Genomic DNA, 27,522 nt, shown 5'->3' on the forward strand with positions numbered 1-27,522 from the left:
AGCTGCTCTGGTAGAGTTGAAGAATAAAAATAAAGAGCTGGAAATGAGCAGAATCGGTCCCCTTTGATAAAGTCCTAAGTTGTGCGTTAAAGTAAGCGGTACAGCTTGCCAAAAGCTAAAGGTGCAGGTGGAAAACTTTCACACAACCACTTCTGTCACATTTCTTGTGTAAAATCGAGTGTAAAGCCTGAAAAGACACTCTGCGTCTGCAGGACGATAAACCCGAGTGTACATGCGTTTTTTGGAAACGTTTGGAGGTTTATGAACTCGTTCCCTCTGAAGCGCCTCACCTACAATAAATAAAGGTGTTCTGACAGGAAGAAGCAGAGCCATTATGTACAGTAGTTACCCTGTTCTCACTGTTGTTACTGCATGAAGGGGAATAAGACTTTGTATTTACCGGTATTCACCATCGTCTCCTGGTTACTGCTCGTTTTCCCCACGAGTGAAGAAGAAAATCCTGAAGTCCTAAAACTCTGACAGAGGTCACGGAAAAGTCCCGGTCGAGTACTTTGGTGCGTCTGCCCAGCTACGACCGACTGAGTGTGTACATCTCTACTCGCGTACTCATTCACAAACGATTTGCCTCACATGAAGCCAACAGTCGAATAAATCAGGAGGAAAAAGTCCTGCACGTATTTTCATAAACAAGCCACGGTTTCTTTTAATTAAAATAGACTTTCTTAAAATTCTCAGGAAAATTAGGTCGGCTACGAGGAACCTTTCCTCTCGACGCGTGATGGCGATGAAAAGAACAACAACAATAATAGCAACAATAATATGGCAACAAAACTAAGCAAACAGCACCACTTAATTTCGGTGTCGTAGTTGATTCGACTACTCGGGCAGGAAGAAAGGAAACGAGGAAAAGCGAGTGTGTACAGTAGGTGTGCAAATCTGAACCAACGTCTGTGGCAGAAAACAAACAGGAAAAGGCGACTTAAAGGGATACCTTGATGTTTGTTGGGTTTCATGTACGCACTTTAAATGACAGGATGATGATGATGAAGTGATGAAGGATCCGTTTCGCAGTCTTTGGTGGAGCTTTTTCCTAAACACGACTGAATCAAACAGAAACCGAACTAACAGGTCCGACGCGCATCGGAGAGCGGCGCAGAATCGTCTCGCCGCTCTCAAAACGAGATGTAATGAGGTCTGGATGGAGACGACTCGAGCGCTCGTGAAGCCGCAGGAAACCGCGACGAGGTGATCAGAAAGTCCGTCAAAGGACCGGAAACCTGGTTTCACATTAAAGATCCTCTTCTCTGAGAGGTCCAGAGTTGGAGCTACGGAGTCGCACTCTGACCAACACGGATGGCGAGCGTTCGCTCTACGAACCAGACGAAGACTCCAGACTTCCTGACAGGCTCAGCAGGTGAAGTCCGTCATGTTCTCCACATTCATCAAGTTGTAAACCGTGAATTTATCCCTCACCTGCACCAGGTGATTCCTAATCTTTGCTCACCTCCTGAACCCCTCCCTCAGATCCCTCCGTCTGAGTTTGTGCACTTTGAGAAATTAAAAAGAAGCTGAAAAATCAACGCTGGAGGTCAGCCGGTGCCTGCCTCCCAAGCAGCTGTGCTGGAACTTTCTGATCTCACGCTGCCCTAAACACCCCTATACACGGATCAATCCGCCACTAAAAGTAGTTCCTAACAGTTGGTAGGAGTTGAGGAGAAGATGTGTTTTAACAGTTTAACTCCACATGCTTGGCATCCATCTATGTGCGTTCATGGACTGGCCTCCTACCCTAATGCATGCTGGGATACTCCCCTTGAACATATGAAGCAGGCGAGAAACTATAAAAGAACCTGAGGTAGTCTGAATGCTTGGGCTACGAGTTTGGTACGAGCTCTAATGTGAAGGCTGGTAGTGATGAGGGCGCCATCGTAGCTGCTGAGGGTTTTATAAGGAAACCAATGAGGTGGAGGGTCCGTGCAGTCGTTACGAGCTTAACGAACTCTGAGAAACACTGAAACGCCAATTTTTCTCAGGCCTGGAAGCAGCTCTACAAGAGAGCCGAGGGACGCAGGTCCAACATCAAGGTATCTCTTTAAGAGAATGTGTTTGAAGCCGGCGACGAAGCAGCTCGCAGGCCGATTTAAGGCACGTGTGTGAGAAAGTTTACATCATTAGAGCTAACGAACAGGACTATAAACGCTTCACTTAACGAGCTATAACGTGAAGACTGAGAGGAGCTGCTTCTTTTTTCTTTTGCTCACGTAACATCTAAACACCTTATCAGAAAATAACTCTGTCTCTACAGACGTAGAGTACAATTTAAAAGCTACAAACTACAGTACACTCTTAATGCTAGTTAATGAAGTCCCGATGCATAGCATCACCCATAGATGGACACTGATTCTGACTTTGTGGATCTCTGGCGGCGGAGTCAATCGTAGTGTTATGGAGGTTATGGCAGTGTGTCCGAGTCCGTGTCTCGTCTCCGGTGAGATGCGTGATTGTCATGAGCCGTCGTTCCTCCAAAGAGTTCGTCCGACGACGTGAGTGGAAAAAAACTAAAACGCGAAGAGGAAGAGTTGGTGAAGATGGAGAAACGAAAGCTCCGCGCTCCCGTCGGTTCAGGCGCTGACGTGATGGGGCATCTTCCAACAAATCAGAGCGGCGGGGGTTAAAAACACTGCGTGTCAGCATTGGCGGCGCCGCGGCTGGAGCAGTCTCCGCAGTCTCTCCCTTCCATCGCCATCTTTTCTACTGCCACCTCCTCCTCCTCCTCCTTCTTCACATCTTTTAGCGGATCCTCTCCGCTCTCGACTTTAGGGACGAACTTCCCGAACCGCACGCCATTCAGATCCTCCTCCAGTTTGACTTTGAAGGGCGGCAGGCCGAGCAGGAAGGCCCGGATCCTGCTGGGCGAGCTCAGATCTGCGGGTTCATCCTGGTTCTTCATCTCCACCTCGACCTGCCCTCCTCCTCCCACCACCGCCGCTCCTCCTGCTGCACTTCCTGCGGAGCTGGAGCGCGTTTCCTCAGCTGGCTCTGTGAAGCCGGTCCTCACTCTCTTGGCCGGCAGCTGGTCGGCGTTCCCATTGACGACGGCCCGGCTCGGCTCCGGCCCTTCCGCGGCGGGTCTCTTCGGCGTGAACCGTTTGCTGAGGTTGAGGGGCAGCGCCTGCTCGGGGGGAGGGGTGGGCTTGGCGTTCAGGTCCTGGGAGAGAGCCTCGGACAGGCACCGCGTGAACATCTGCAGCTGGGACGGGCCCAAGCAACGAGTCCTCATCAGCTGACACACCTGAACGCTGCAGTCAAGGTTCACGGGAAGGACTCGGAGGGGGGGCATGGGGGGCCGGGTTCTAGCCTCTCGCCCGCCTCCTCTCGGCCCCCCCTCGTCCATGTTACACCCTGAGCAATGGGTGTGGTGCTGCTGGAGGGGGTGGGGCTGTGGCTGCTCCCCGCTCGGGTGAGGGGTGTCTGGGCTCCCACTCTTCGGCTGTGGGGTGTAGATGATTGGATGGTGTTGGCTCGGGTCCTGGGGCGTCAGGGCGGGGCTCTCGGGGCCCCTCTGCAGGCCCAGCCGGCTCCTGAACACGTCCGAAGGACACAAGCCTTTGATGGGGCTGAAGCCGCTCAGAGAGCCTCTGATGAAGTGGCGCGGCAGCGCGGAGAGGAGCACGCCCGTGGCAGGAACCACAGACTCCCCTCGCTCCGTCTTCACCACCTTCGGTTTGGGCTGGAAAGAGATGAAGGGGCCGGCGAGGGGGGCGAGGTCCGGGGTGAGGGGCATGGTGATGGGCAGGATGGCCGGCTGCAGTGAGCAGAGAAGGAAATGAATCACATGCAGTCAAATCAAACCTCCTCACAGGCGTGTACGAGTGTTTCGTGGTCGTTACCCTGTGCATGCCGCTGGCGGCAGTTCCTCCGCGGCCCACGGCTGGAAGCTGTTGCTGCGTCATCTCCACCGCACTGCCTTTGACCTTCGCCTGCTGCAGTGCCAGCAGCTTTGCCTGAGCGAGCACCGTGGCCTTGTTTCGCGTGCCCGGCGGCCGGCCTCTACCTCTCTTTGCCACCATGGTGCCGTTCGGGTTTGGGACCTGTTCAGAGGCAAGAGAGGCTGGAGGTGAACCAACTAAGCCAATTAAAGCAGTGACGTTTGCAGGGTTACTGAAGTGGTGGTGGCTAGCAACACAGCTACGTTAGCATAACATAAACACAGTGAAGCTGGAGGACGAACGCTAACTTTTTTCCACCTGATAAAAGTTAATGTGAGGGTTCCTGATGGTTAGGCACAAATGCAGTCGCATGGCAGGATGCTGTAAACGGACCAAACTTCAGTCAGGAGAACAACTGAGATAATCCATCCACAGGTGAGTCATTAATATACTGCCACAACATGGGAACAGAGCAGCTGCCAGAGAGTTCAGCATTAATGAATCAGTGGTACAGAAGAGGAGGAAGCGCAGTTTTTGGCTTCCCCCATATTCCAAAAGTGCTTCATCTCTTTGCTATGACTGTCACCTGCCATAATTTGCAGATGATGTTGTTTGCAGCTGCTGCCATGCTTTCGACCAACACAGGGGCAGCTTGATGACACCATCAACATGCGCTATCGCGGTAGAGCGGTATAAATTTCTACCGCCCACCCCGAGGCGGCAGTGTCAGCGTCCCCCCCATCACAGCATCACCCGAGCATCTGTTACGGAGCATCAGCGTTCAGCAGTGTTAGTAACAGATGAAAACAAAGCTGTCAGCTCACGTCATCATGCATGGTGGGAGAAGCAGCAGCAGGTGGTGTGGCCACCTTCCTCTCCCGGGGTCTGGGTCCCGGCTTTTTGCCTCTGGGATGTGGTCTCCTGCCTCTGATGCCTCTGGGCTTCGGCACCACCGGGGATTCTGGGACTTTAAACTCTGCTCCGCCCGCTCTGAGGTGTTCTTCATAAGGAAGCATCAGCCTGAGACACAGAAACCTGAACTTTAGCATATGGACCCTTTTAGTCACAGGTCAAAGGTCAAGGGTTTAGTTTTCAGTATTTCCACTACATCTGTCAGGATATTACGGAGCCAGAATAATAATGTGCACAGTAATGCCTGTGCACATGGTCTACTCGGGTACAGGGAGCTTTCCTGCTCTCTAACACTAATGACCGCTTCATCCAGCGCTGACCTCTGCTGGATGAAGGTACGAAGCCCACTGGCTGGTTTTCCTCTCTGCTTACAGACCCTCGTCACTTCCCTTTGCTCACTTTTGTGTGTAAAACGGTCTGAAACACTCGGTGAGCGCAGTCAGAGATGATGTCTGTCTCACCTCTCGTAGTGTCTCCTGGTGCAGGTCGCAGCGCTGGTGCTGCCGGGGCATCCGCCCAGCTCGTTGTAAACCACTTTCCACAGACGGTCTGTCGTCACCTGCCGCACGAAAACAAGCAGAAAGTCAGATAACGAGAAGTAACCCTCAAAGGACTGTGGTGACCGGTTCATGATAGTTCAACTGGAGACTCCCAGGTATTCAGCCTGCAGTGGAGACCATGCACCAACTCTAAGGCCTTCACCCCACTGCAGGCTGAATACCTGGGAGTCTCCGTCAGCTGCCTTTTGATCCTGGAAGAGGTCGAACCGCCTCCGATTCCTCAGAGTCGAAGTATCAGAGTCGACTTTGAGAGGAAAACTTGACCTAAATCCTGGTTTACATCAGTTTTAGTGCCCCCTACTGTTTAGACACGTGTAACTACATCCTCAACCATTTGGAAAGGGTGACGACTGATTTATACTTTTAATTTTGTTGGCAGTGGTTTCATCTACAAAGACTCTTCTGTGGAACCAGCTTCCAGTTTGGATTCAGGAGACAGACACTATCTCTACTTTCAAGATCAGGCTTCAAACTTTCCTTTGTGCTAAAGCATATAGGTGCTTTAGCACCTATATGCTGGCTGGACCAGGTGACCCTGAATCCTCCCTTAGTGATGCTGCAGTAGACGTAGGCTGCCGGGGGATTCCCATGATGCACTGGGTGTTTCTTCTGTGGTCACTGTGTGTTTATACACCTCTCTGCATGTAATCATTGTTATTATTAACCTCTGGCTCTCTTCCACAGACATGCAGCCCCATAATGTGTTAATTATAAAAATCAATGCAAAAATGTTTTAAAAAACTTTTTTGGTGATAATTTTAGACGAATAAAAACTGATGTGACTTCAAATCCAAATATCTGCAGAGATGATCTGATCCTGATCTTCAGCTCTGGCACTTGTTAGCGTGAGCTTCAGACGCTTCATTAATCTCCACGTTTGTATTAAAAACAGCAGTGTGACAAAAAGCTGACGTCTCTGCGATCAATGGAGACGAGGCCAAACAGACGCTCTGCAAACATGTGGACAAAGTCAAACTCTGCAGTGGATCAGTTTTTATTTTTGAGCCGTCTCCATCGTCTGTGTGTTAATCCTGATGTAGACCATCAGACGTGCAGCGACACTGAGACAAATTAAAACTCATCTGCAAATGAATATTTAATTATATTTACAATAAAAACTCCAGTCTGGCAGTTACTGCATGTTTCAACTCTTCAGGTTTAAATGTGGACCGATAACGTTTTAGTTTGGCTGCAAACACGTTCAGTGTCGCCGGTTTCAGTTTCACTTTATTGAGGGAGCGGCTGCAGAAACTGAACCAAAGGTCGGATCATGTCTGATCAATTTACACCGTCAGCACATCCACCCCACAGGGGAATTTAAAGCAGTCGGACAGGAAAGACCGCTCGGCCTCGAGTCCCAGGGCGCCTCATCTAAATAAGCTATAAAACAAAACCTGATGAAACGCCTCGAGCGAGCGGCCTGCTGTCAGCAGACTAAAATCAGTGTTTGCAGTTTTCTCAGCAGGGACGGAAACAGAGCTAACGAGCACAAAAACTTCATGATTTCACTTTAAAATAAATCCCTGCAGGCTGATTTATAATCTGACCTCATCCTCCTGGATTAAACCAAACACACAGTCGCACTCAGATGTGCCGTCCTCGCAGGTTCGATTTAACCTCACGTGAAACAAACTGAGCTGAAACACGTTCAAACTCTTTATTTAAACCTTCGTCTCTCACAGAAAACCTGAAAAGTATCATAAACAAGTTTTTAATAACAGAGTCGTGCAGCTTCCCGTCTTTATGCAGCAAATCAGCAGCTCTTACTATTTTAGAGAAACTGAAATAAACTGAAGTGACTCACCTTTTTGTAGCCCCCGAGCCGTTTGACCACAGAGTACATGAGGAAGAGGTCGACTGAGGACGGCGGCGAAACATCAGACATGCAAAGGAGACACAAAAACATTTAAAGCAGGCGGTGAGGACACAGCGGAGGCAGGATGGTCCTCACTACACGAACGTGGTTTCAAACCCCCCCACAGATCAAACATGGAGTCTCGATGAAGCTCAGCAGTCACATGTTTACCTCTGACACGGCACCCAACCTTCATTCAACACCACAAAACTTTATTTAACACGCAGTCAGAGCACGTCTGTCTCTGGAAGGAAGGAAGGAAGGAAGGAAGGAAGGAAGGAAGGAAGGAAGGAAGGATGTAAGGAAAGAGTGAAAGAAAAAAGGGATGAGAGAGAGACAGGGAGGGAGGGAGGGAGGGAGGGAGGGAAGAAGAAAGGAAGGAAGGAAGAAAGGATGGATGTAAGGAAAGAGTGAAAGAAAAAGGGGATGAGAGAGAGACAGGGAGGGAGGAAGGAAGAGGGGATAACAGAAGAAAGGAAGGATGAAAGGATGAATGGAAAAGAAAGGAAGGAAGGAAGGAAGAAAGGATGTAAGAAGGAAGGAAAGAGTGAAAGAAAAAGGGGATGAGAGAGAGAAGGAGGGAGGTAGGAAGGAAGGCAGGATGGAAGGAAGAGGGGATAACAGAAGGAAGGAAGGAAGGCAAGGATGGATGAAGGAAGGAAGGAAAGAGTAAAAGGTCATGAAGGATGGATGAAGGAAAAAAGGAAAGAAAAGGAACGTTCTGTAGAGCGCAGAAGAAGAAGCGGCGGCGTGGAGGACTCACTCTTCTTGAAGCCCAGGTTCGGGACTTTGTGGATCGGCGATCCGTGGCGGTCCATGAAGGCGAACAGCTGATCGAGGAACAGCTGCTCCTCGGGGTGAGGGAGCCAGTCGCCGTCACAGCCAACCTCCACGCTGCCCATCACGTTCTCCTGAGAGGGAAACACGCAGTGAGATCATCATTGCACGCCTCAGCACTTCCTGTTATTTTACTCGTCACATTAAAACTGATCTGCGCCTTTATTTTGGCGGTCAGAAACTGAATCTATTAAACGACTTTATTTGCTGCGAGGCTCACATGTTCACGTCTGCAGCACGTCGGCCACTAGAGGGCGCTGTGAGAGGCCTCGCAGGTCAAACCTCGGAGCAGTTTAAGGATTATAATCCAGCAGCGCTCAGAGACTCTAGCGTGTTTGTTGCTTCGTGGATCCAAAGCCAGCAGCTCTAAAATCCACTTCCATATGTGAGGCTCGTGCTCTGGCTTTCTTAAATGAACAGCAAACCTGCCTCTGCGTGGGGGCACGAATGCATTCAAAGCACTGACAAAGCGACTGGGTGCACATGTGCGCTGAAACAAAGCAGCTGAAACTGCACGCCCAGACCTGCCTCACAGCAGAGCTCCGAGCGTCTAATAACAGAGACCAGGTTCATGTTTTTACTCCAGTCTCACAGCTCTGCGGGACCAGATCTACTTCCTGAAAGGATTTGATTTCACTTTCAGCAGAGTTTGTATTATAGGAGGATCTGGAGCCTGAAGCAGAGCTTTCTGTAAACACGCCGTAACGATGAAGAAGCCTGAACGTGACAGTCAGCGATGAGATGATCGCCACACGCACCTTCATCCTCTCGATCCACGACTCCGACTGGCTGGAGTTTGGCGAGTCTTTGCTGTCGCGGCCTCTCCTCTTACGAGGTCGTCCTCGCAGACTGAGAGAAGGACATCCTGCAGGAAAAATAAAATAAAGGCGTAAACATTTACAACATCTCCGGAGGCCTTCCTGTGTTTGTTTGAGGCGATCTTTGTGAGGCATTTACAAACTAAAAATCAGAGAACTAAATAACAGCACATGGCTCAGGTGCAGCGCTCTGCTGTGGGCGGTGGTCTAAAGGGGTCACATGACGGAGGTTATCCGGTCTAAAACGGACACAGGATTTATTCATTTAGCTCCGAGCGCAGGGCGACAGCAGATGATCTGATTTACAAAAGTCGAGCAGACTGTACAAACATGTCAGACACACGAGGAGGCTGGTTTTATCTTCCGATGAGCACTCGAGCTGCCTCTTCACCACAGCAGGTCATCTGCCTCCACCTCACCCCGTCCTCCTCAGTCACACCACCCTCTGCATGTCCTCCTTCTCCGAGGTCGTCCCCTCTCCTCCTCAGTGGATAATCTAACAGGTTGATTTGAAGCCTGTTCTGCTCAGTAAGCGTGTTGTTCTTCTTCTAAAGCACTGATGTGGACAAGTTTATCCAACCTTCAAATAACCTGAAAACATCTCACTACAGGCTTTTATAACCAGCCTGCAGACACCAGAGAAACAGCTCAGGACTCTCCAGCAGGTGGCAGCGTTTCACAGGCAAACAGGAAGCTGTACTGAGGAAGGAAGTGATGCTTTCAGGTCAAAGGGCTTTCAAAAACCAGTTATATGTTTCATCTTACACACAAACGTCGCCTTTCAGCAGCAGAAAACATTTATGGGCTCAAATTGTGGTCATAAATATTTTGCACTTGTAAATCAGGATTTGTATGTGGACCAAAAAATACGTGTGAAACTCTGCACTCAAGTTTCAAGTTACAAGTACGAAATTTGACCCTATTTTTCTTCCTTTCATCTGATTGGTCAATGTCATGTCAATCACAAATTTAACTGTCCAATCAGAGAACAGATGGGTTTGGCTGTTTGAGGGGCGCTTTTTTGAACTGCAGGTCCTTGAAGGGTGATACAGGTTGAAGCTGGAGGATCTCTATATAAATATCCGATATAGCAGCTAGGTCCGCTAACGTTCAGCAGCTGTTGAAAGGATAAAGTTTTAGTATATCAGTGGTTAGAAACACATTATTACTTCAGGATTAGTTTAACACAAAGTCAGGGCTGACCCGGGACCATGGCTGTGAGTCACAGTGCGCAGCATAAAGGTCCTTTCACATCGGACGCAGCATGTGCTGCTAATGCTAACTGCTAACTAAAAGCAAAGGATCCAGAATTTGTTGCTGGCTGCTGGGCTCTGTGGGTTTTTGCAGCAGCTCTACCTGTACTAGATGCACCTGCTCCTTGTCGTTTCTATCTCGGGCTTCGTGTCCTCTACAAGAGTTTGTGTTTTTTTTTAATCTTCAAATGTTCAATAAAAACATGTATCGCTAATTCATAATGAAGAAAGCTTTGTAACCATCCCCACTAGTGAAGACTGTCTCTGGAGGTCCCTGTATTAAGCAGGTAAACCTGTGACACAAAAATCACCAAACTGAGACGACCACAGACTGTTTGCCTTCGTGGTGATGAAGGAAAACGCTGGGCTGGCATGTAAAAGGGCATTTATTCCCTCTGGACCTGAAGCTCCATAAAGCATCCATCTGTTCTCTGATTGGATTGTCAAATTTGTGATTGACATGACATTGGCCAATCAGATGAAAGGAAAAATAATAGGGTCAAATTCGTACTTGAAACCTGAGTGCAGAGTTTGATACGTAATGTTTTGGTCAACACACAAATCCTGATTTAAAGTACAAAATATTTATGACCACAATTCGAGCCCGTAAAGATTAAACAGTAATTCAGAACGTGATGTTTAGACCGTATGTTTCTTATTCTAATGATTTAAATCCATCACACACAAACGCTGTCAGCACACTCACTGAACTGCCAGGAGAAGCCGGAGCTGCTCTCCAGCGTCGGGTGGTTGAAGGTGTCCCTGCAGTACATGACTCGGGTGTTGGGCGTCACCTTGATGCCTCCCAGCGCCAGCAGGTGGGGGTCCTGCAGGGTAGACCCCCTTGCTCCGTCCTGGATGCGCCGCTGCAGCGAGCGGAAGCGGCAGTACTGGGGGTAGCTGATGACTTTGACAGCGTGATGCTCCGCCGGGCCGTCTGAGGGGAGGAGACACAGGTGGGGTTATTTTTGTTTCGGTGGCTTTAACTCGTTCGCTCCGTTATGCTCTGCAAACACAGCGTTTCCCACTTTCCGTCAGGCCCCGGATTTGTCTCCGGGCTCTGAACATCTCTGTATACACGACAAACACCAGTATCCCAGTTACTGATTACCGCTGTGCAGGCGCCGGGGGTGTTTGCAAACACCAGGCGGCACTTTTGAGATGTTTAATTTGACGTTTCTGTAGCCGTCACCCTCAAATACATCCGATTTGTTTGGGAAACCACTGAAATTACAAAGAAGGCTAAACTGTGCTGCAGGTAGTCGGCAGCATTCATAAACATGCAAACAGCGTCCTGCTTCCTTTCTCAGGACTCTGGATTAAAAACCTCCTTTTCAGTGACCTGACCAGCCGCGCAGCCGACACAGAACAGAAAAACAATAAAAGATAAAGAAGGAGAGCAGCTCCATATAAACCAGCTCGTTCTGCAAAACCCTTTAACCCACTCTGATTATGGTTTTATTAAACATGTATGCACAGAGATAAACAAGATCCCACCCAGGCTGACACTCATGGTTAAAATCCCATCAGTGGGAAACGTGCACTCCCTTTCCACAGCACAGGTACTAAACTTGTTAAGCGTTTCCTCACCTGGAGACAGAATCGAGATTTATGTTTTGTGTTTTTTTGGGCCATCGTGATGCCATCGCCATCATGTTCAGGCATCAAGTCCGGGTCCAACCACAGCACCCAGAGAAGTATTTAATCAATATTTACCTAAGAACATCTTTGATAAGCAAAAGATGTGTCTGCATAAAAACTGGTCACAACATATTCAGTTAAATTTTATAGCACAAAATCACAATAACAGCTGCCTCAAGGTGCTTTATACTGTGAGGTAAAGACCCTAAAATACTACAAAACCAATCAGACGAAAGCTATGAACAAACTCTTGGCGACAGTGGGAAGGAAAAACTCCTTTTAACAGGAAGAAACCTCCATCATAACCAGGCATTGACAGCCATCTGTATAACATCACACAGATGATCTTTATAATGATAAAATTACTCGTGTTCACAGAAAACGGCAGCGGTCCAAGTGTGGAGCCATGAGGAATTCCTACTGATACAGGAAGTAAAGCACTGAACATCCTGTTCGCTCTGCTCAGCAAGCTGGAAAGTGAAATTTGATCAAATTCAGAATAAGGACTGAAAGGTTTCTAAAATCGGGAAAACATGTCTATATGTACAAAAACACAAATACAATGATCTCTGGGTGGGTGGCCAGTTCTTTATGAGGAAGTGCAGTGGTCCCACTGTGAAGCCCTGAGGAACTCCTCTGGATACAGGAAATACACAGGAAGAAGATCCAGAATAGAGACCCAAGAGTTTTCAAAACACATGCAGGCTTTATGAAATCAGGATAAAATGTTTAGATCATTTAGGGCTAATTTATAGTTTTATGCCTTCTCTCTGTGCACGTCTTTACTTCTTTTATAGTGGTGGGTAGGAAATGACCACAGCACTGAATCCATCAGATGATTTCAATGATTCTGTTCTTTTAATGCTGCTTTAGCTGCCTCACTGCTGACCTTTCAAAATAAAAGTAGCTCTAACAGGGAGGCTGGAACATGTACAGGAGTGTGACCGGCAGCATTTCCACACCAACAAACTGGCTCTGGTTCACATCTGCAAACATCTGCAGAGAGTTTCTTACTCTCAGTTTTGTCTTTGAGCGGCTCGCTGCTTTTGTCCGTCGTGCCGTTGCTGCCGTCGCCGCTCTGCGGAGGTTTGTGGAGGCCGTTGGTCCCGCACGCCAGCGCCTTCAGGCTGCTGCTCCAACCTGCCGGCTGCGCACACGACCATCGCACCAGGTCCTCCACCCGCACCACCATCTTCCTGGACACCGCCAGAACTTCATCCTGATCAGACACAAACAGAAGATTCAGCGCTGAAGTTATCATCTGCTTCAAACCATTTAACGCCCGACAGGCCGACACCGAGTCGCTGTACTCTGAAGGCGCCAAACTTGGATTGAGCATCACTTTAAAATCAGAATGTGAGCGTGAGAAAAACAAACCCCATCAGTTTGATTAAAGTGCTGCTTTAAACATCTGCAGCACCTGTCAAACTATCACCTGCCGATTTGTGTTCAAACATGAAGGCAAACAGAGAGCTAACGTGTGCAAATAGAAGGAAACGCCTCGACTGGTTTGTCACTGGAGTCTTGACTTTTACGTGAGGAGAGCGAGGGAGATAAGACGGCTTAAAGATTTAAAGCAGAGAGTTTCTAATAAATGAACCAGTTTGAACTAAAAAGGAGAAACCCTTCAAAAAGATGACTGGATGTTTAAAAAGGTGTTTGAGGCGCAGCTTTAACACCGACTGATGCTCGAGGGTCGGCCCTTCACCAAGCTTCATGAGATTTCTGATACCAACTCGTGACGGGCAGCACCGCCTTTCCATCCAGCTGAGATCCACTTTTCCGTCTCCATTAAAGCGTCTTTGATAGTTTGACTCTGCTGAAGTTGTAACCACAGGCCCTCTGGCTCTGCCACAGGTCAGCTTTTCATGTTTGTCTTGACATTTAGAGTTGCTGCTCAGACACACGTGATGATGTGTAAGTCAAAGTGACGCAACACCTGAAAACGAAAGAGGAAGTTTACTACGGCAGGCAGAAGTCCGTGCAGGACTCGCATGTTTTCATGTTTTGGTGAATAACACACTGCTGGAGCTGCGTTTAAAGCTTTTCACTGAGTTTGTTTAATGTAAAGAGAACAGTTACACTTTTGTTGGCATCACGTCGCCTTTGACGACACGGCCACTGATCACATCCAGTGTGTCCCGTTTGATAAAAAGCCGAGTTTCACATATCTTTGTGGGCCAATTATTCACCATCACACATAAAAATGCAAACGTTAAGCTTTAATTAAACATTCACAGTTGGCGTTAGATAAAGATTCAGCGCGGTGTGGTTGATACGAAGGCAGAATCGGGTTTTCGTAGCTGCTTTAAGGATGGGTGTACAACCTTTACGAGGTATGTTAGCAGGCAGAGACTCCATGATGTCGTGATGATGCAGAGGGCTGGGGTGATAGAGCGGGTGGCGGGGTAGCGTGAGATGACTCCGTTGGTGGCTTTGTCAGCGGTGACGTTGCCACAGCTTTGTACCACTTCGGTATTCTCCTGAACGACAGGTGTCGCCACTCAGACAAAATCTCATCTTTTCAAACTGCAACGTCTCCCCTGAATAATCTGTTAATCTCAGAGCTGCCGGACTGAGAAACCATTAAAATGGTGTTAGAAGCCGATATGATGACCTCACAGCGGCGGCATCCACCAGTGGATGTGAATCTACTCCAGTTAAAGCCGGCTGGGTCTAACTGGTCCGGTACCATCTGTACAAAAACACAGCTAAAAGCTGCTTTGTCTGTGAAAGAGGAAAGAAAACAAGCGCGAGCTTCCACTATTTCCATTAAACAGACTCTTTGCATATAATCTTAAACTTGGTTAGAAAGCAACCGGACCCGACCTCATATCGTGTCCTCTTCTGCTCTCATTTGGTTTTTGCCCATCTTTTCATGTCCCTTCAATACATTGAACTTCCTGTACAAACTGTCTGTTTAATGATTCTTGTTTTATTAGTTTTACTTTGTTACATTTTTTATATTTTTTCTCTGTTTTTGATTTTAAAAAAGTCTTTAAGGGGAATTAATTAGTAATTAAATCTTCCAGGATTAACAGACGATATCAGAAGAATAAGAAAAGTCACCCATGTGCTGCTCTGAGGAGATACCAGCTGAAGCTGAACTGGAGCTGGGCTGTACTGTCAGGCAATACCAGTTTGGACCACAGGGTGGCGTTGTGGTGAGTGTAAGCTTTTTAAGGTAGTATTTTGAATTAATTTAAAAACATTTAAACACACTGATAAAAACGCTACATGCTCACAGGCCTTTCAAAATAAAACCGAGGGATGAGCTGTGAAGGAGTCAATTTCAACCTCAAAGCTTCCCTAAACCTAACCAAGCTAACCTACATGTGAAAAAGAGATAAAATGGGTCAAATAATAAAAAACGAGCAGGGAAAAAAAGTGCAAACATCTGCAGCAGGATCAGAAATAAGCAGCCATCAGGTCACAACACGGGTGGTGCAAAGACCGCAATGAGATCAGCTACTGCAGCGAATTAAAGCCAACACTCGCCGGGTCCCTCTGGGTTTGAATGAGACACAGAAGCTTAATTAAAAGCAGGCCCGCGATGTTATTTTAACCTCAAATCAGACATTAAACAAACAGCACGTTTCTGCTGATCTGGCTCTCAGATGCGCTGCACTTTATGCAAATGAGGCCAACTGCAGCTCATTTACATATGAAGTCACTGAAGTTTCACTGAATCAAAGAAGCCCACAAACATCTGAGTCACCGATCGTCCGGTCTGCAGCCGAGGTGCAGCCGCAGAGGCCTCCTCCCATCCCAGCTCGTCAGCTGTGATCTTGTTGCGTCCTTCAGGCAGAGACAAAAGAGCCCAACCCGCCTCTAAAAAACTCCAGCACCCCTCTCCCCGCCCCCTGGGCTGCAGCCAGGTGAGAGCTCATTAACACCGCAAAAGAGGAGCTCTGCAGGAGTCATGAATAAACAAAACGCTCGACTGAAAGACACACCGAGCTTCCACATCTGAAATCACTCGTCCTGCGAGAGGAGACGAGAGACTGAGGCAGGAATTTATTTTTCATAGTGTAAGAGCCGTGTTACACTTCCTGGTTCCTTATCTAACTCACAACACGTCCTGTCCTGCACCTCAGCTGGTTCAACGAGAACTCGCTCAGCGGATAAAAGCCGCTCTGCTAACGTCAGCTAACCGGCTGCATAGATGATGAACACATGAAGCAGCATGCAAGCGTCACTCCGGCACTTCTGCGTCCAACACCACCAACGAGTCCTGAAGACTCACAGAGACACAAACCTTCAATGCCCGGCTCCAAACGCTCCTCAGGTCCCAAAATCAGAAACTCGAGGAACCGCCGAGACTCCAATAAAACCATCATCATCTTCTCAGTCACGCGGCCTGGAGACTGGTCAGCACAGGGCTGGGTGTCGGTTTTGATCTCTGTAGTTGATCTGATTCGATTCTGACTCGGACAACTTTCAGAATATTATAATTCTGATCATTTATCAGCACGTATGCATATTTTATATCCATGTATAAAAACAAAGCTGACACTTATCAGAGGTGTGAGCATCACACAGATGACTTTGGGTCAAAGGAACTGAGGATAAAACAAGAAAGACACGAAGGAGATAACCTCAGAAAAATAAATGAATAATAAATAAATAAATATTCTACAGTAGAAGAAAACAAATCATCATATAAACATTACCTGATGCTGCTGAAGTGGAGCCGAGCAAAGTTTGATTTGAGTTCTGCAATTTGGCATCATTTTAAAAAGTTCCATTTCTTTGGTACTGAACAGCAGAAATGAGGCTTTTTCTTCTCAGAGGTCATTAAAAAAACAAAACAAACCACAGCGGCCAGCAGCACTGTTCACAACGGAGACATAATAAGCAAGCAAATAATGCAGAAAACAGATTTGTATGGTAAACTGGTCCCCGAGTACAGAGAGAGAGCTGTGCAGGAAGTGTGATTTAATCGTGGTGGAAGCAAAACTGTAAACGTGAAGCGTAGTTTTCATCTTTTGCTGCTGGTTCAGTGATTTTGGTTGGAGAGAGAGGAAACCTGCAGCATCAGAATCAGCGAGCTGTCGGCTTTCAGCCTTGACGGCGTGTCCGTGCCGTCGGGCGAGAAAGCCGACGTCTCGCTGATTCTGATGCTCGTTTGTGTTCACGTCTTTGTGCTGAATCCGTGTACCTGCTCTCATTTACTGTTATCGTTTTGTGAGCTTTAACCTGAGATTCTGGCGTTTCTGGGAAAATGCATTTATAATTAAAAATGGATTCAGGATTTAATGAATCGATTTCACTTCTGAAATCAATTTGAATTGGGAAAATCTATTTCTTTGGAACCACGTGAAAACCAGCAGCTGACTGGTTGAGGATGAAACTGGCTGTGATGATGCTGCACCAAAAACCTTTTTCTCACCTTCAAAATAAAAGTTTTCTTTGTGAAACGTGTTGGTGGCAGCAGTAAGACAACTTTTACTTTGAAGGCCAACGTCCAGTTTATGTTTGCGCTGCACTTCCGGGTTCAGTGAGTTGCGAGTATTTGCAGACAAACTGGTGAATTTCATGCAGACTGTGGCGGGCCGGAGAAATGACAGGCAGGATGTTGGCGCAGAACCGTGTCCCTGTGTTTGACAGCCGGCTGGTGTCGTGTGACCACGTTTACCATTTTCTGTACGGCTCAGGAGAGAAAAGGAAACCTACAGACAGCGACGATGTTTTGGGATTTAAAGGGTTAATGAACTCAGGTTAGGTGCCTAGAGAGCTGTGGTTAGGTCAGAGGTCGGCCACCTGCGGCTCTTCAGGCCCTCAGCTGTAGCTCCCACAGGCTTTGTGAACAAGGAAGAAGTGGGAATGTGATTTTGTTTCCCTCATATAGTTTCAAAAACGTTGTCATAAATGCACAGATTCGAGCTCACAGCTCCACACGGAGTTTAACTGAGAGGAAAACTGAATGTGAAATAGCTCACTCCCCTCTTATTACAATGATCACACACTGTCCTGACAAATGAGCAGCACTAACTGCTCTTTTATAGATTAGAAATTCAGCTTTCTGATTAAACTTATCGAGTTAAAGTAAAAATCTCATTTTAAAAGCAGCCAGTCCCATAAAAAGCTGTTTTCTGCAAACAGTGGAATATCCCCGCTGAAAATGTGGAAAATTTGGTTGCAGACAAGTCACAGGATTTACATTTGGGTAATGCATTAGCCTCATTCCCAGAGGTTTCTTTTTATAATGTGGAGGCTGAGCTGCAGCCTGCATGTGAACTGTGTTAATCAAAAACACATCTGACCCTCTCTCCCTCTCCTCTGACATCTGCTCGTTTTTTAATCCAACACTTGTATGTAACTCGTGCCTTCAGACACCAGCGCGTTCATTAAGCTGATCATGAAATGATATCGGGCCGCGGAGAGCAGCGAGCAGATGGAAAATATCGTTAATGTTTGCTCCTGAATGCTCGTTTGTTTTAGCAGCAGAGAAGAAAAAAGTCACATTAAGACTTTTTTATCAGCACGAGGAGACGGCGTCCGAAGGTCAGCCTGCTCAGTGTTTGGATTAAAAAGAGAAGGAGGCCGTGTTCCTGTGACAAGGTTACTAATGGATGTTGTTGAAGCATTTCCCAGATTACACGCGGGGACGTTCACTCTGCAGGAATTCTTCTCCGCAGGAGACGCTGATGGAGACCAAAGACGGAGATTAAAGGGCAATTATTAGAATATTTAATGAGGCCAATTTTACCTTCATACTTCAAATATTTGCAGTTACAGGCCCTCAACGTAAAGATGGTGAGGCAACATTTTGGTTTTTAATTCATATTTTCCAGCGATTCAGGATGTCTGTCCATGATTTTCAAATTAAAGCTCCTCCAGGACCGGGACGGACAGAAGTCGACTATATCAGAAAGTTACAGCAGAGACTTCCATCAGATCGGCGATTCAGCCATCGGTTTCCTATCCTCAGTTATGACCACGAGATCATGACCGAAAGAACGAAATTGTGGATGCAAACAGTGGAAATGAGGTTTTCTTTGACGCGTTGCTGGGCGCCATAAGCTGCCGTCCACCTCCCGAGAGATGCAACTACACGTCGGGTTGACGCCGTCTGCAGCTGTTGTGACTGGCCTGTTCAGTGCCATCGATTCTTCCTGCGCACTTCCAGCTTTTGTCCACAGCAGTGTTTGAATTTATCCTTGAGAGCATAACAATCATCCCCTCAGTGTAAGGATTCAACAAGATGCATTTGATACCGGACGTGAGGGAACGTACGAAGACGTGGAAAAACGTCAGGGACGTAAGTTGGGTAGTTTACGCTGCAGGCTCTGCAAAGACTCCCTGCTGAAGTCTGAGTCACATCGACATGAGCCACTCGAGCTGGTTCGGTATCTGACCGGGATGTCTCGTGGGCACGCTCTAGGGGAGCTATTCCAGGTGAACGACCCCGAACTCAATGGAGAGATTAGATCTGCTGTTCGGGTTGGAAACGACTCACATGAGCTGTAAGAGGTGACGAGTGTGAGGGAAATATTGATATCGATCCAGAGGGAATCAGGGCCAGAAGATGAGTCTGGTATTAAAATGTTGGTAAAGGGACGTTTTTCTGAGCAGTCACCTGTCACACAAAGTTTACCCAGAATGCACTTTTTGCATTTTCCCTTTGGTGAATTGTCAGAAATCAGATCAAACAAGCTTCTGTTTCTCTGCTGCACCGACTTCAACCTGCTGCTGTTTATTTGAAGCGTGACGCTGATCCTCAGACTTTGACTTGGATCAAAGTTGATTTGTTTGCAGTTTTTAGCTGAGCTTAAATGTGTTTTCAAACCTGACGTATACACGTGGATATCGCCTGCATTTGTCAAGTTATCAGGATTCAAACGTGAGGGAAAGTTTATACATAACGCTACTTTCACAGTCAAGGCCACCGAGGAAAAACAGATAAAACAGTAAATCAGACACACGGACGCCACAAGGTCGGATGCATAGTTACCCAAAGGCTTCAGCACTCCCGTTTAGACCAGCTCTAAACCTCTGAATCCAAAACAAAGAATAACTGAGGAAAACTCATCCCAGAGTTTGTGAGCCACCACCTCGAGGGCCCGAAGTCCTCGTGTTTTAAAACTGAAGGGATCGATTAGACGAGTGAGTCAATAAAAGCTCTGAGATATACTCTGGTATACTCTTTACCCCCTGAAAGCCTACTAGGAGTAACCCTTTGTGAGCTGAGCAGCTTCTGACATATTTCAGGCTGCTAATAGAACCAAACGACTGGGTTTGCATCTCCGCCCAGGCAGCTACCCTTGGAAACACCTGGAAACTATTCTAATGGTCATCAAACCACGACTTCGTGGATATATATGCACTGAGGGGTCAAAACTCGTCTTTATGCGGGAAAGAGCTGAACGTTAAAATTGACTCTGAAGCCAGCATGAAGCCAATGAAGAGGCTTTGAAACAGGAAAGATACAAGATCGGAAGCTGGCCGTGGCGGCGCTGTGGGGACACACCTGCACTTCACGTAAATAAACTGACAGGGAGGTGACTCACCTCTCCGTGCTCCCTGGTCCGGCCCTTCGGTGTGTCCTCAGGCAGGAAGTAGAGTCTGGCACTGGCCAGCAGGTGGCGCCGGGTCTGGTCCTCCCACAGTAAGGTCACCTGATGCACACGAACGACGTTTATTTTTCAATCGTTCTGACTGATTTATTACATTTACAGCCTCCACACAGAAGCATCTGCCTAAAAACCACGACTGCCTTCGAGCCGAGTCGCTGATACCGAGGCCCTAAATATTAAACAGTCTGTCCACCATCAGCTTGATCAATTATCACAGCAGAGCCTTTGAATTTGAGCCTTTCACACCTCGACTGTGCACCTGCAGGAACGCTTTGTCCCGGCACAGGCGGCAGACAACATTACGCGAGCGTGCACGGAGCTGAAGCGCTCCACGCCGTGCAGAGTCACGCAGGGGGGAGCACACAAACACATGAGTTCAAGTGATTTTTGTTTTTTTGGTGTCAGAAAAACAGAAAACATTTATTTAAGCCCTGAACATAAAACTGCACACAGCCTTTTCTAGGAAAGCGAAACCAAAAATTCTTCACATTTTACGAATGACTTCATCACATTGAGACGAGCTGCTTCCTGGATCGAACCTGCAGCCTCCCTGTGGCCTGGTCCCGATTCCCATTTCCCCTCCCAGCATGCTGCTGGTGTGCAGCCAGCTCTGGGTTTGTGTCTCTGCAGAAGCTGCCCTCGTTTCAACAGGTTTCAGATTTACTGAGTTTTTGCTGAAATTATATAACATACTCACGCTTTTATTAACGAGCAATAATAAAATAAACAGTCTGATAATTTGCTTTGTCACATGTGGCGCTCAAAGTAAAGCTCTTCTCTAATACTTCTATTAGAAGCTGGCGGAGACCAAAAACAGAGGAAACGCTGACACTGGGCGAAGGTTCACCATGAAAAGCAGAAGACAGATTAAAGGCGAGTTTATTTTCTTTTAAGGTGTCGATTTGAAACCTGAGGCTTAAACCACAGAGAAAAATGCTAATGAGCATGTGCAGAAGCTATTAAAACTTTTGACTAAGCCTCTCTCCTAACCATCAAAGCTGATTGGTTTAATGTGCTAACTTCACTTTGGATTAAGAGCGCAACAGAACGGAAAGTAAGCAGCAGGTTAATATCACAAAAATGAGGAAATCCATGTAAAGCTCTGAGCTCCACTGTTCACGAGGGGCTGCCAATCATAAGTGACCTGGCTCAAAGGGGGAGGAGCTCAAACAGCTTGTTTCACGCTGGCAACTTGCTGCCCACCTGCCTGTCGAGTGACCGATACGGCCTCAGTATGTAAAAAGCCTTCATTAGCTTCCATCAATACCATCAGCCTAAATACGAAGTAATCTCATTACACGAGTCCTCACTGGCTCAGCCCACGACCTAAATTGACTAAATTTAGCCTCGCCGTGGGACTCAATAAAACATGATATTAGTCTCGATTAGCTCACGTAAGGCAGGAAGCAGGAAGCAGAGCAGGATGGCGACACATTTAAGGCTCGATCTGCAGCGTCGGCGCGGTTTACTCATCGTGGTCGGCCCGACTCAGTGATGTCACACACATGCATTATGGGAAGTGTAGGACCTCAGAGGTTTAATTGGTTCATCTCATCTACATTATTAGGGCGTGGGCACTCTGACCTGGCTGACGTTCTCATCTCAAACTAACATTAAGGAGCTGCAACATCATTTTCTGTGCTCACGTTAAGGACCGACGCTCAAAACACCAAGAAAGTCTAACTTTTCTTGTTTTTGTTCCAAAGCGAGTTTTAAAAAGCTTTTTTCTCCTCCTGTAAGTTCAACACAGAAACAGCTAAAATATTCCTGTTTCTGGCTGCTGATTGGCTCTCTGGGGAGCAACAGCGGGACAGCCGCCATCTGTAGCGTTTCCAGTTTTCCCACAGCCTTCATACCTGCCGTCCTTATATGAAGGCTTAGTGGCTGCGATGCTAAATGCTAACATTCATATTTATATAAACTGGCAGGTGCCTCAGAGATCCGTTCTGCTCAGGTCCAGCTCCTTATTTGTACTTTCAGACTGCAACAGGAAACAGTTTTAGCTCCTCCCCTTGTTTAGAGTCTTCTTCTACCCCACGTAACCGCCTCCAACGACCACCCTCAGGACACGGTCCCGTTTCCCTCCAGAAACCCAAACAGCGAGCTCAGGAGACATTTTCAGTCTGAAGCTTTCTCACCTCGGCGATGCACGCAGGATCCTGCGGTCCACAGCGGATGAAGTAAAACTCGCCGAGTTTCCACACCTGGACGGGCCCGTCGGGCTGAGCTCGGCTGCTAACCGACTTGTAGAAGGCGTAACTGCCTCGCTGGCAGGAGGGAGCACCCAACCACTGAGAGAGAAAGAAAACAGAGTCACAGCCTGAACCTCACCCCACAGGAGAGTTATGTCACAATCATTCATGTAAAAGACACAACAACCGAATAACGGTCAAAGAAAAATCTGCACATTTTTGTTTTCACAGGTAAGAAGAGAAAAGGTGAGTCCACGTGAAAATGTAAAATGTGTTTATGAAAGAAAGAAGGATGAGAAAACATGATGATACGGTTTCACTGTTTAGCATTGATCAGCCCATCAAACTTCAAACTGAAAATCTTTTGTGTAAAGTTGATCCCCGTCCTCTCAGGGACACTTCCTGTAACATCACACTGAAGTGTTTTAACAAAGAAGCCATTTAAATGCATCACAGGCTCCTTTATAAAAACCAAAACTTTATCAAATCAGCTGACTCCTCAGAATCAGCTGATTTTATCCCTGGACATTAACATCACTGTATTTCATGAATTTCTACCTTTGCACAATAAAAGTTTTCAGAGTTACGGGACGTTGAAGTGTTAGACGTTAACCACTGAAATTTCAGAGCTTAAAATCACATTTACACAATCTAAAGGTAAAATCTGCTCTGAGCGTCAGCATCACAGGATCTGTCGGAGGAAGCAGTCTAATGTCCGTCTGAAATAAGCTTTGGTGTCCTGGATGTTTGAGCTGTTCAAGTGCATTCTGGGTAAAATCTAAAGGCTCATATGACCGTGTGGTTAGAAACCAGGCTCATCTTCCTACTGTGCAGCTGTCTCTGGTGGTCCTGCAGGTTAAACTGGGTCAAACGATCACCGAGGCTACAAACCAGCCCGAATGACACACTGCTGCTCTCCCGGTCCAAAAACCACAATCTTCAGACCTTATTCCTATTTTTTTTAAATAACTTCACACCCATAAACACATCAAGGCTCTTTGAAGTCAATAAATGCTGCAACGATTCACAGACCTAATATTAGACTTGCCCGATACCTCAGTGATGAGTCAAAGGAAGCTCAGAGTCCTCCCCACATTTTCAAGGGTTTGTTTGAGCCATAAACTCTGCACACCTCTGACATCGACACTGATGATGGAGCCGTGCCATCTTTTCCCGCGTGGAAACGCCACTCAGAGACGACACTGTCAACACCTTAAACACCTCTGAGTGACGGAAACGTTCAAAGTTTGATTTAAAATGCCAGAAACTCGCTGACACATTAAAAACACACAAACAGCGGCTGGAGCAGCGTTTTCCTGCGGGTTTACTTTCTCTTTCACCTGCGGCAGCACGAAGGACACACGTTTAGGAGAAAGCCACCATAAACTCATCTGCTGTAGTTAATCATTCAGCCTCTGTAATGCGGAGCCTGCTGCGTTACTCCAAACGGTTCCTGCGAGCGGCTGCAGCCATGTGACCAAGTCATGCTCAAAGGTGTGAATCTGACTGGAGCCAAAATAAAAACTCTGAGCTCAACAACTTTCATTACGACGAGTTTCTGACATCATCACCTGTAGACATGTTAAAGTTGATCTGTATTTAACCAAAAATGTGTCTTTTAGGATGAGCTTGAGGCGGCCACTGCAGCGCGTCTGGGCTTGGGGGTGGTGCCTTCCCGGAAACCATTCCTGAATCTGCGGTAGACGACCTTCATGTGTCTCAGACGGCTTTGCATGAGCCAGTTTGAAATAATCCTCCTTTGTCTTATTGTACTGTCCTGAAAGAAGCCACTGAAGCTTCTGCTTCTCTTTTAACTTTCCTGTTGTGTTCGGGTCAAATCTTACTGGCTCCCCCTCGTAAAAAAGGAGGGGGCGGGGCCAGAGAACTTCTAAACACTTACAAACACCTAATCTCTGCACTTCCTGTTTTGAAAACTTTGAAAACAGAAAGAAGGGCTGAGTTTCTAGCATTTTTTTAGCTCTGTGTGATGTCACAGAGACAGGAAACCCCTCATTCGGTCGTCTCAGGATCTCAGCTGTAGAACATCAAAGTCTATTCTGTGATAAACTTTTTTATTCTGCAAATCTTTGTGGTTTAAGTGTCTGAGAAAATAGATCAAGTTAAATAAATAAATATATTCTAGATTTTAGGCAAGTGTCCTTGGAATATACAGGATGTCACAGCAGCCGCCATTTTGATTTGGGGCAGGAAGCCAGCAGCTGTGGAGGATTTCAGTTACCTTCAACCAACAAAACCAGCACACTGAACTTTCTGTTGGGCTTTAACTGCACACACAGTCATCCTTTGTAAAGAAGCGCCGCTCACCAATGTAAATCTTTACCTGACCAATCAGCAGGCGTTAGCACTGGTGAAAGGACAGAAGTGCAGACTTTTCCCAGTTCAGACACATTATCAGTTATATGATATTTATATGGGAAACGGCCTGTATTTGAATAGCGCTTTACTAGTCCCTAAGGACCTCAAAGGGCTTTACACATCCAGTCACACACACATCCACACACTGGTGATGGCAGCTACGTTGTAGCCACAGCCGCCCTGGTACCACCGGCACCATATGATATAAAAACAGTTTAAACCATGAAATTTACAGCAGATTGTGGACTCCCCCGTGACACAGGAAGTCCAGACACTTCTTAAACTTTCAGTGGGTAACGTTTGAACGTTTACCTCAGCTGACAATGCTGGGTGAGAAGCGCCCGGCCAGCACCGTCAGTCTGACAGGAGTCACGTGATTCAGACAAACTCATTTCTGATGACGCGTCGCTGAGTTTTTGAGGACAGGCTGAACTGTTGGTAAGCGCTGCCATTTCTGCAGCAGTTAGCTGCTGTTAGCCTCCGTCTCCACTCAGACCGAGCTAGTCAGGAAAGAGATGCTCTTCACAGCCGCTGTGTTCAAATATGGTGGGACAACATGGCGGCTTCCACAATCCACAAACCCGCTTTAAGTTTATGACAATGCATCAGTTTGTTCAAACATGTATTACATGCAACTACATGATTTATGAGTTAAATATTTATTTTTTATCTATTAAATAACCTAAAAAATTACTGATTGCACCTTTAAACTCTTTCAGGGTGGTGGGAGGGGTGGAGCTAATCTTAACCATCACGTGGCGAGAGGCGGAGTTCACCGCGTACAACAGCCGGAGATGAACACCTTTGGGAAATCCCCTCATCTCTGTAAAAATCACACAGTTCGGAGCCGAGTGTTTGGCTCACGGGGATTAAACGTTCACACGCTGACCTCATTATCTGAAACTATAACCATGTTTAATGTGAACATCCACCATTGTTAACGTCTAAACAGACAGATGGAAAACCCGAGAACGCCACGCCTGCAGTCCTGGCACAATTCATCCTGGATGAGCTGGAAGTTTTTAGAGCCGTCTGATAAGGAATTACAATAGTCCGGCCTGGAAATAACAAATGCACGACTATGTTTCCTGTCTGAGACAGGATGTTTCTAATTTAGGCAAAGAAAGCTGAAAACTCCCTGCACATGAAGTCTCTGATTAGTACGAGAGATTTTCTCCAGGACATCATGACCACGTCTCCTCATTTCTCTTGCCAACCTTCCATGTCTCACTGAATCTTTAATGTCATTAAATATACATAACGTGATCTAAATGAAGCAGAAACCACCTTCTGTTACAGTACAGTAAAGAATCGCACCATTAGCCGCTTAATGTACATTAATAAGCTGTTAATAAGCATTTAATATACGTCTTACCGCCCACTTAGCAGACCCCTCACTGTTCGTGGGTGTTTACAGGACAGGAACAATAAATCGAGCACACCTGGAGCACGTTCATGCGTCTGAAAGCCAACACTGTCCCCGCCGCCGGGCGAAGAATCCCACAGCTTTGATTTCACCGTTTTTGTTTTTGTGCGAGAGACCCAGAGCTGAAACGACAAAACCCAAACACGCCTCGGAAACCGAAGGAGGCAACTCCACCGGATCTGTGCCCGTCAGGAGGGCCCTGCGCTGCCATTTTGGATCCTGGGCCACAGCTTCAGTCAGCTGTGATTATTCCACACGATAAACCCACAGGAAAAGGAAACGTGCACCAACAACCTCGACTCAATTCAGAACATAAATATTCATATGAAAAAACATGTTTCCAATCTGCTTTTTGGCTTAAAGTTGCTTCAGAGTGCCTCATTCAAAGACGTGTTAGCGCGTTGGACAAAGGAAACTCCGGCTCACACGCTTCTGATCAAAGTTTCAGTTCAGGTTTTAGCTTCAGGTCACGTTATTTTTATTAAGATCACAGAGACGTTTTGCAGAAGTGGGCTTCTGATGTAACCACAACTACGTATACTATATACAAACTATTACTTTCTCCACTGACAAAGTCATCGTTATAAAAACTGTCAAACAAATCTAAATGCTTGACACGAGCCTATAACAGATACATAGTGTTGATATGTCAGATGTTTAATGAATCCATTCTAAAAATAAACATTTTATTCTGTTACAGGTCACAATGTAGAAAAGAATAGTTGGTGTAAACTTTTCTTTGTCCAACAGAGTGAAGCTGCAATTTACAGATGTCCCCTAAACACATCAAAATAAACCTGTTTTCAACACTTTTCATCTGTTTTTCTGTGTTTTTGATAGAAACTGTTTAAAGTTTAAATGAAAATCTTTATTGTTTTTAGCTCGCATTAGCGACATCACAGCACCTTAACCCGCTTTACTGCATCCGCCATTTTGGTTTAACGCGTGAAGCGAGCAGAAGCGGAGAACCTCTGTGACCTTCAACCATCCCAAATCTGCCTCGTCCACACACCTGGATGCTTCTGTTAGATGTTATAGGCATAGCAAAACCTATTTACCATCGAGCGAGGGTGTGCTGTGGTAAATCCTTAACCGACCAATCAGCACGCGTTAGCAGACGGCTAGTGTTTGATGGGCAAAAAGCTTCATGGTGAGAAAAAGGATGCGAGTGCTTCTTTAAACT

General features: G+C 46.7%; 1 protein-coding gene across 1 annotated transcript in view; it reads right to left on the reverse strand.

The window, feature by feature from the left end:
- The window catches only part of LOC102213251 (AT-rich interactive domain-containing protein 5B), a 42,874-nt gene continuing 15,352 nt past the window's right edge, over positions 1 to 27,522 (reverse strand). Inside the window, exons 2-12 of the mRNA XM_005725462.2 lie at positions 22,484 to 22,636; positions 20,280 to 20,387; positions 12,781 to 12,985; positions 10,832 to 11,062; positions 8,813 to 8,919; positions 7,981 to 8,128; positions 7,167 to 7,219; positions 5,264 to 5,361; positions 4,715 to 4,910; positions 3,852 to 4,052; positions 1 to 3,766 (exon numbers count right to left, since the gene is read on the reverse strand). Coding sequence (XP_005725519.1) covers positions 2,633 to 3,766; positions 3,852 to 4,052; positions 4,715 to 4,910; positions 5,264 to 5,361; positions 7,167 to 7,219; positions 7,981 to 8,128; positions 8,813 to 8,919; positions 10,832 to 11,062; positions 12,781 to 12,985; positions 20,280 to 20,387; positions 22,484 to 22,636 — 2,634 coding nt within the window. The 3' untranslated portion in view covers positions 1 to 2,632. The remainder of the gene's footprint in view (positions 3,767 to 3,851; positions 4,053 to 4,714; positions 4,911 to 5,263; positions 5,362 to 7,166; positions 7,220 to 7,980; positions 8,129 to 8,812; positions 8,920 to 10,831; positions 11,063 to 12,780; positions 12,986 to 20,279; positions 20,388 to 22,483; positions 22,637 to 27,522) is intronic.

This window comes from Pundamilia nyererei, unplaced genomic scaffold (genome assembly GCF_000239375.1).
Source record: "Pundamilia nyererei isolate P.nyererei 1_Seehausen unplaced genomic scaffold, PunNye1.0 scaffold00015, whole genome shotgun sequence".
Classification (NCBI taxonomy): Eukaryota; Metazoa; Chordata; class Actinopteri; order Cichliformes; family Cichlidae; genus Pundamilia; species Pundamilia nyererei.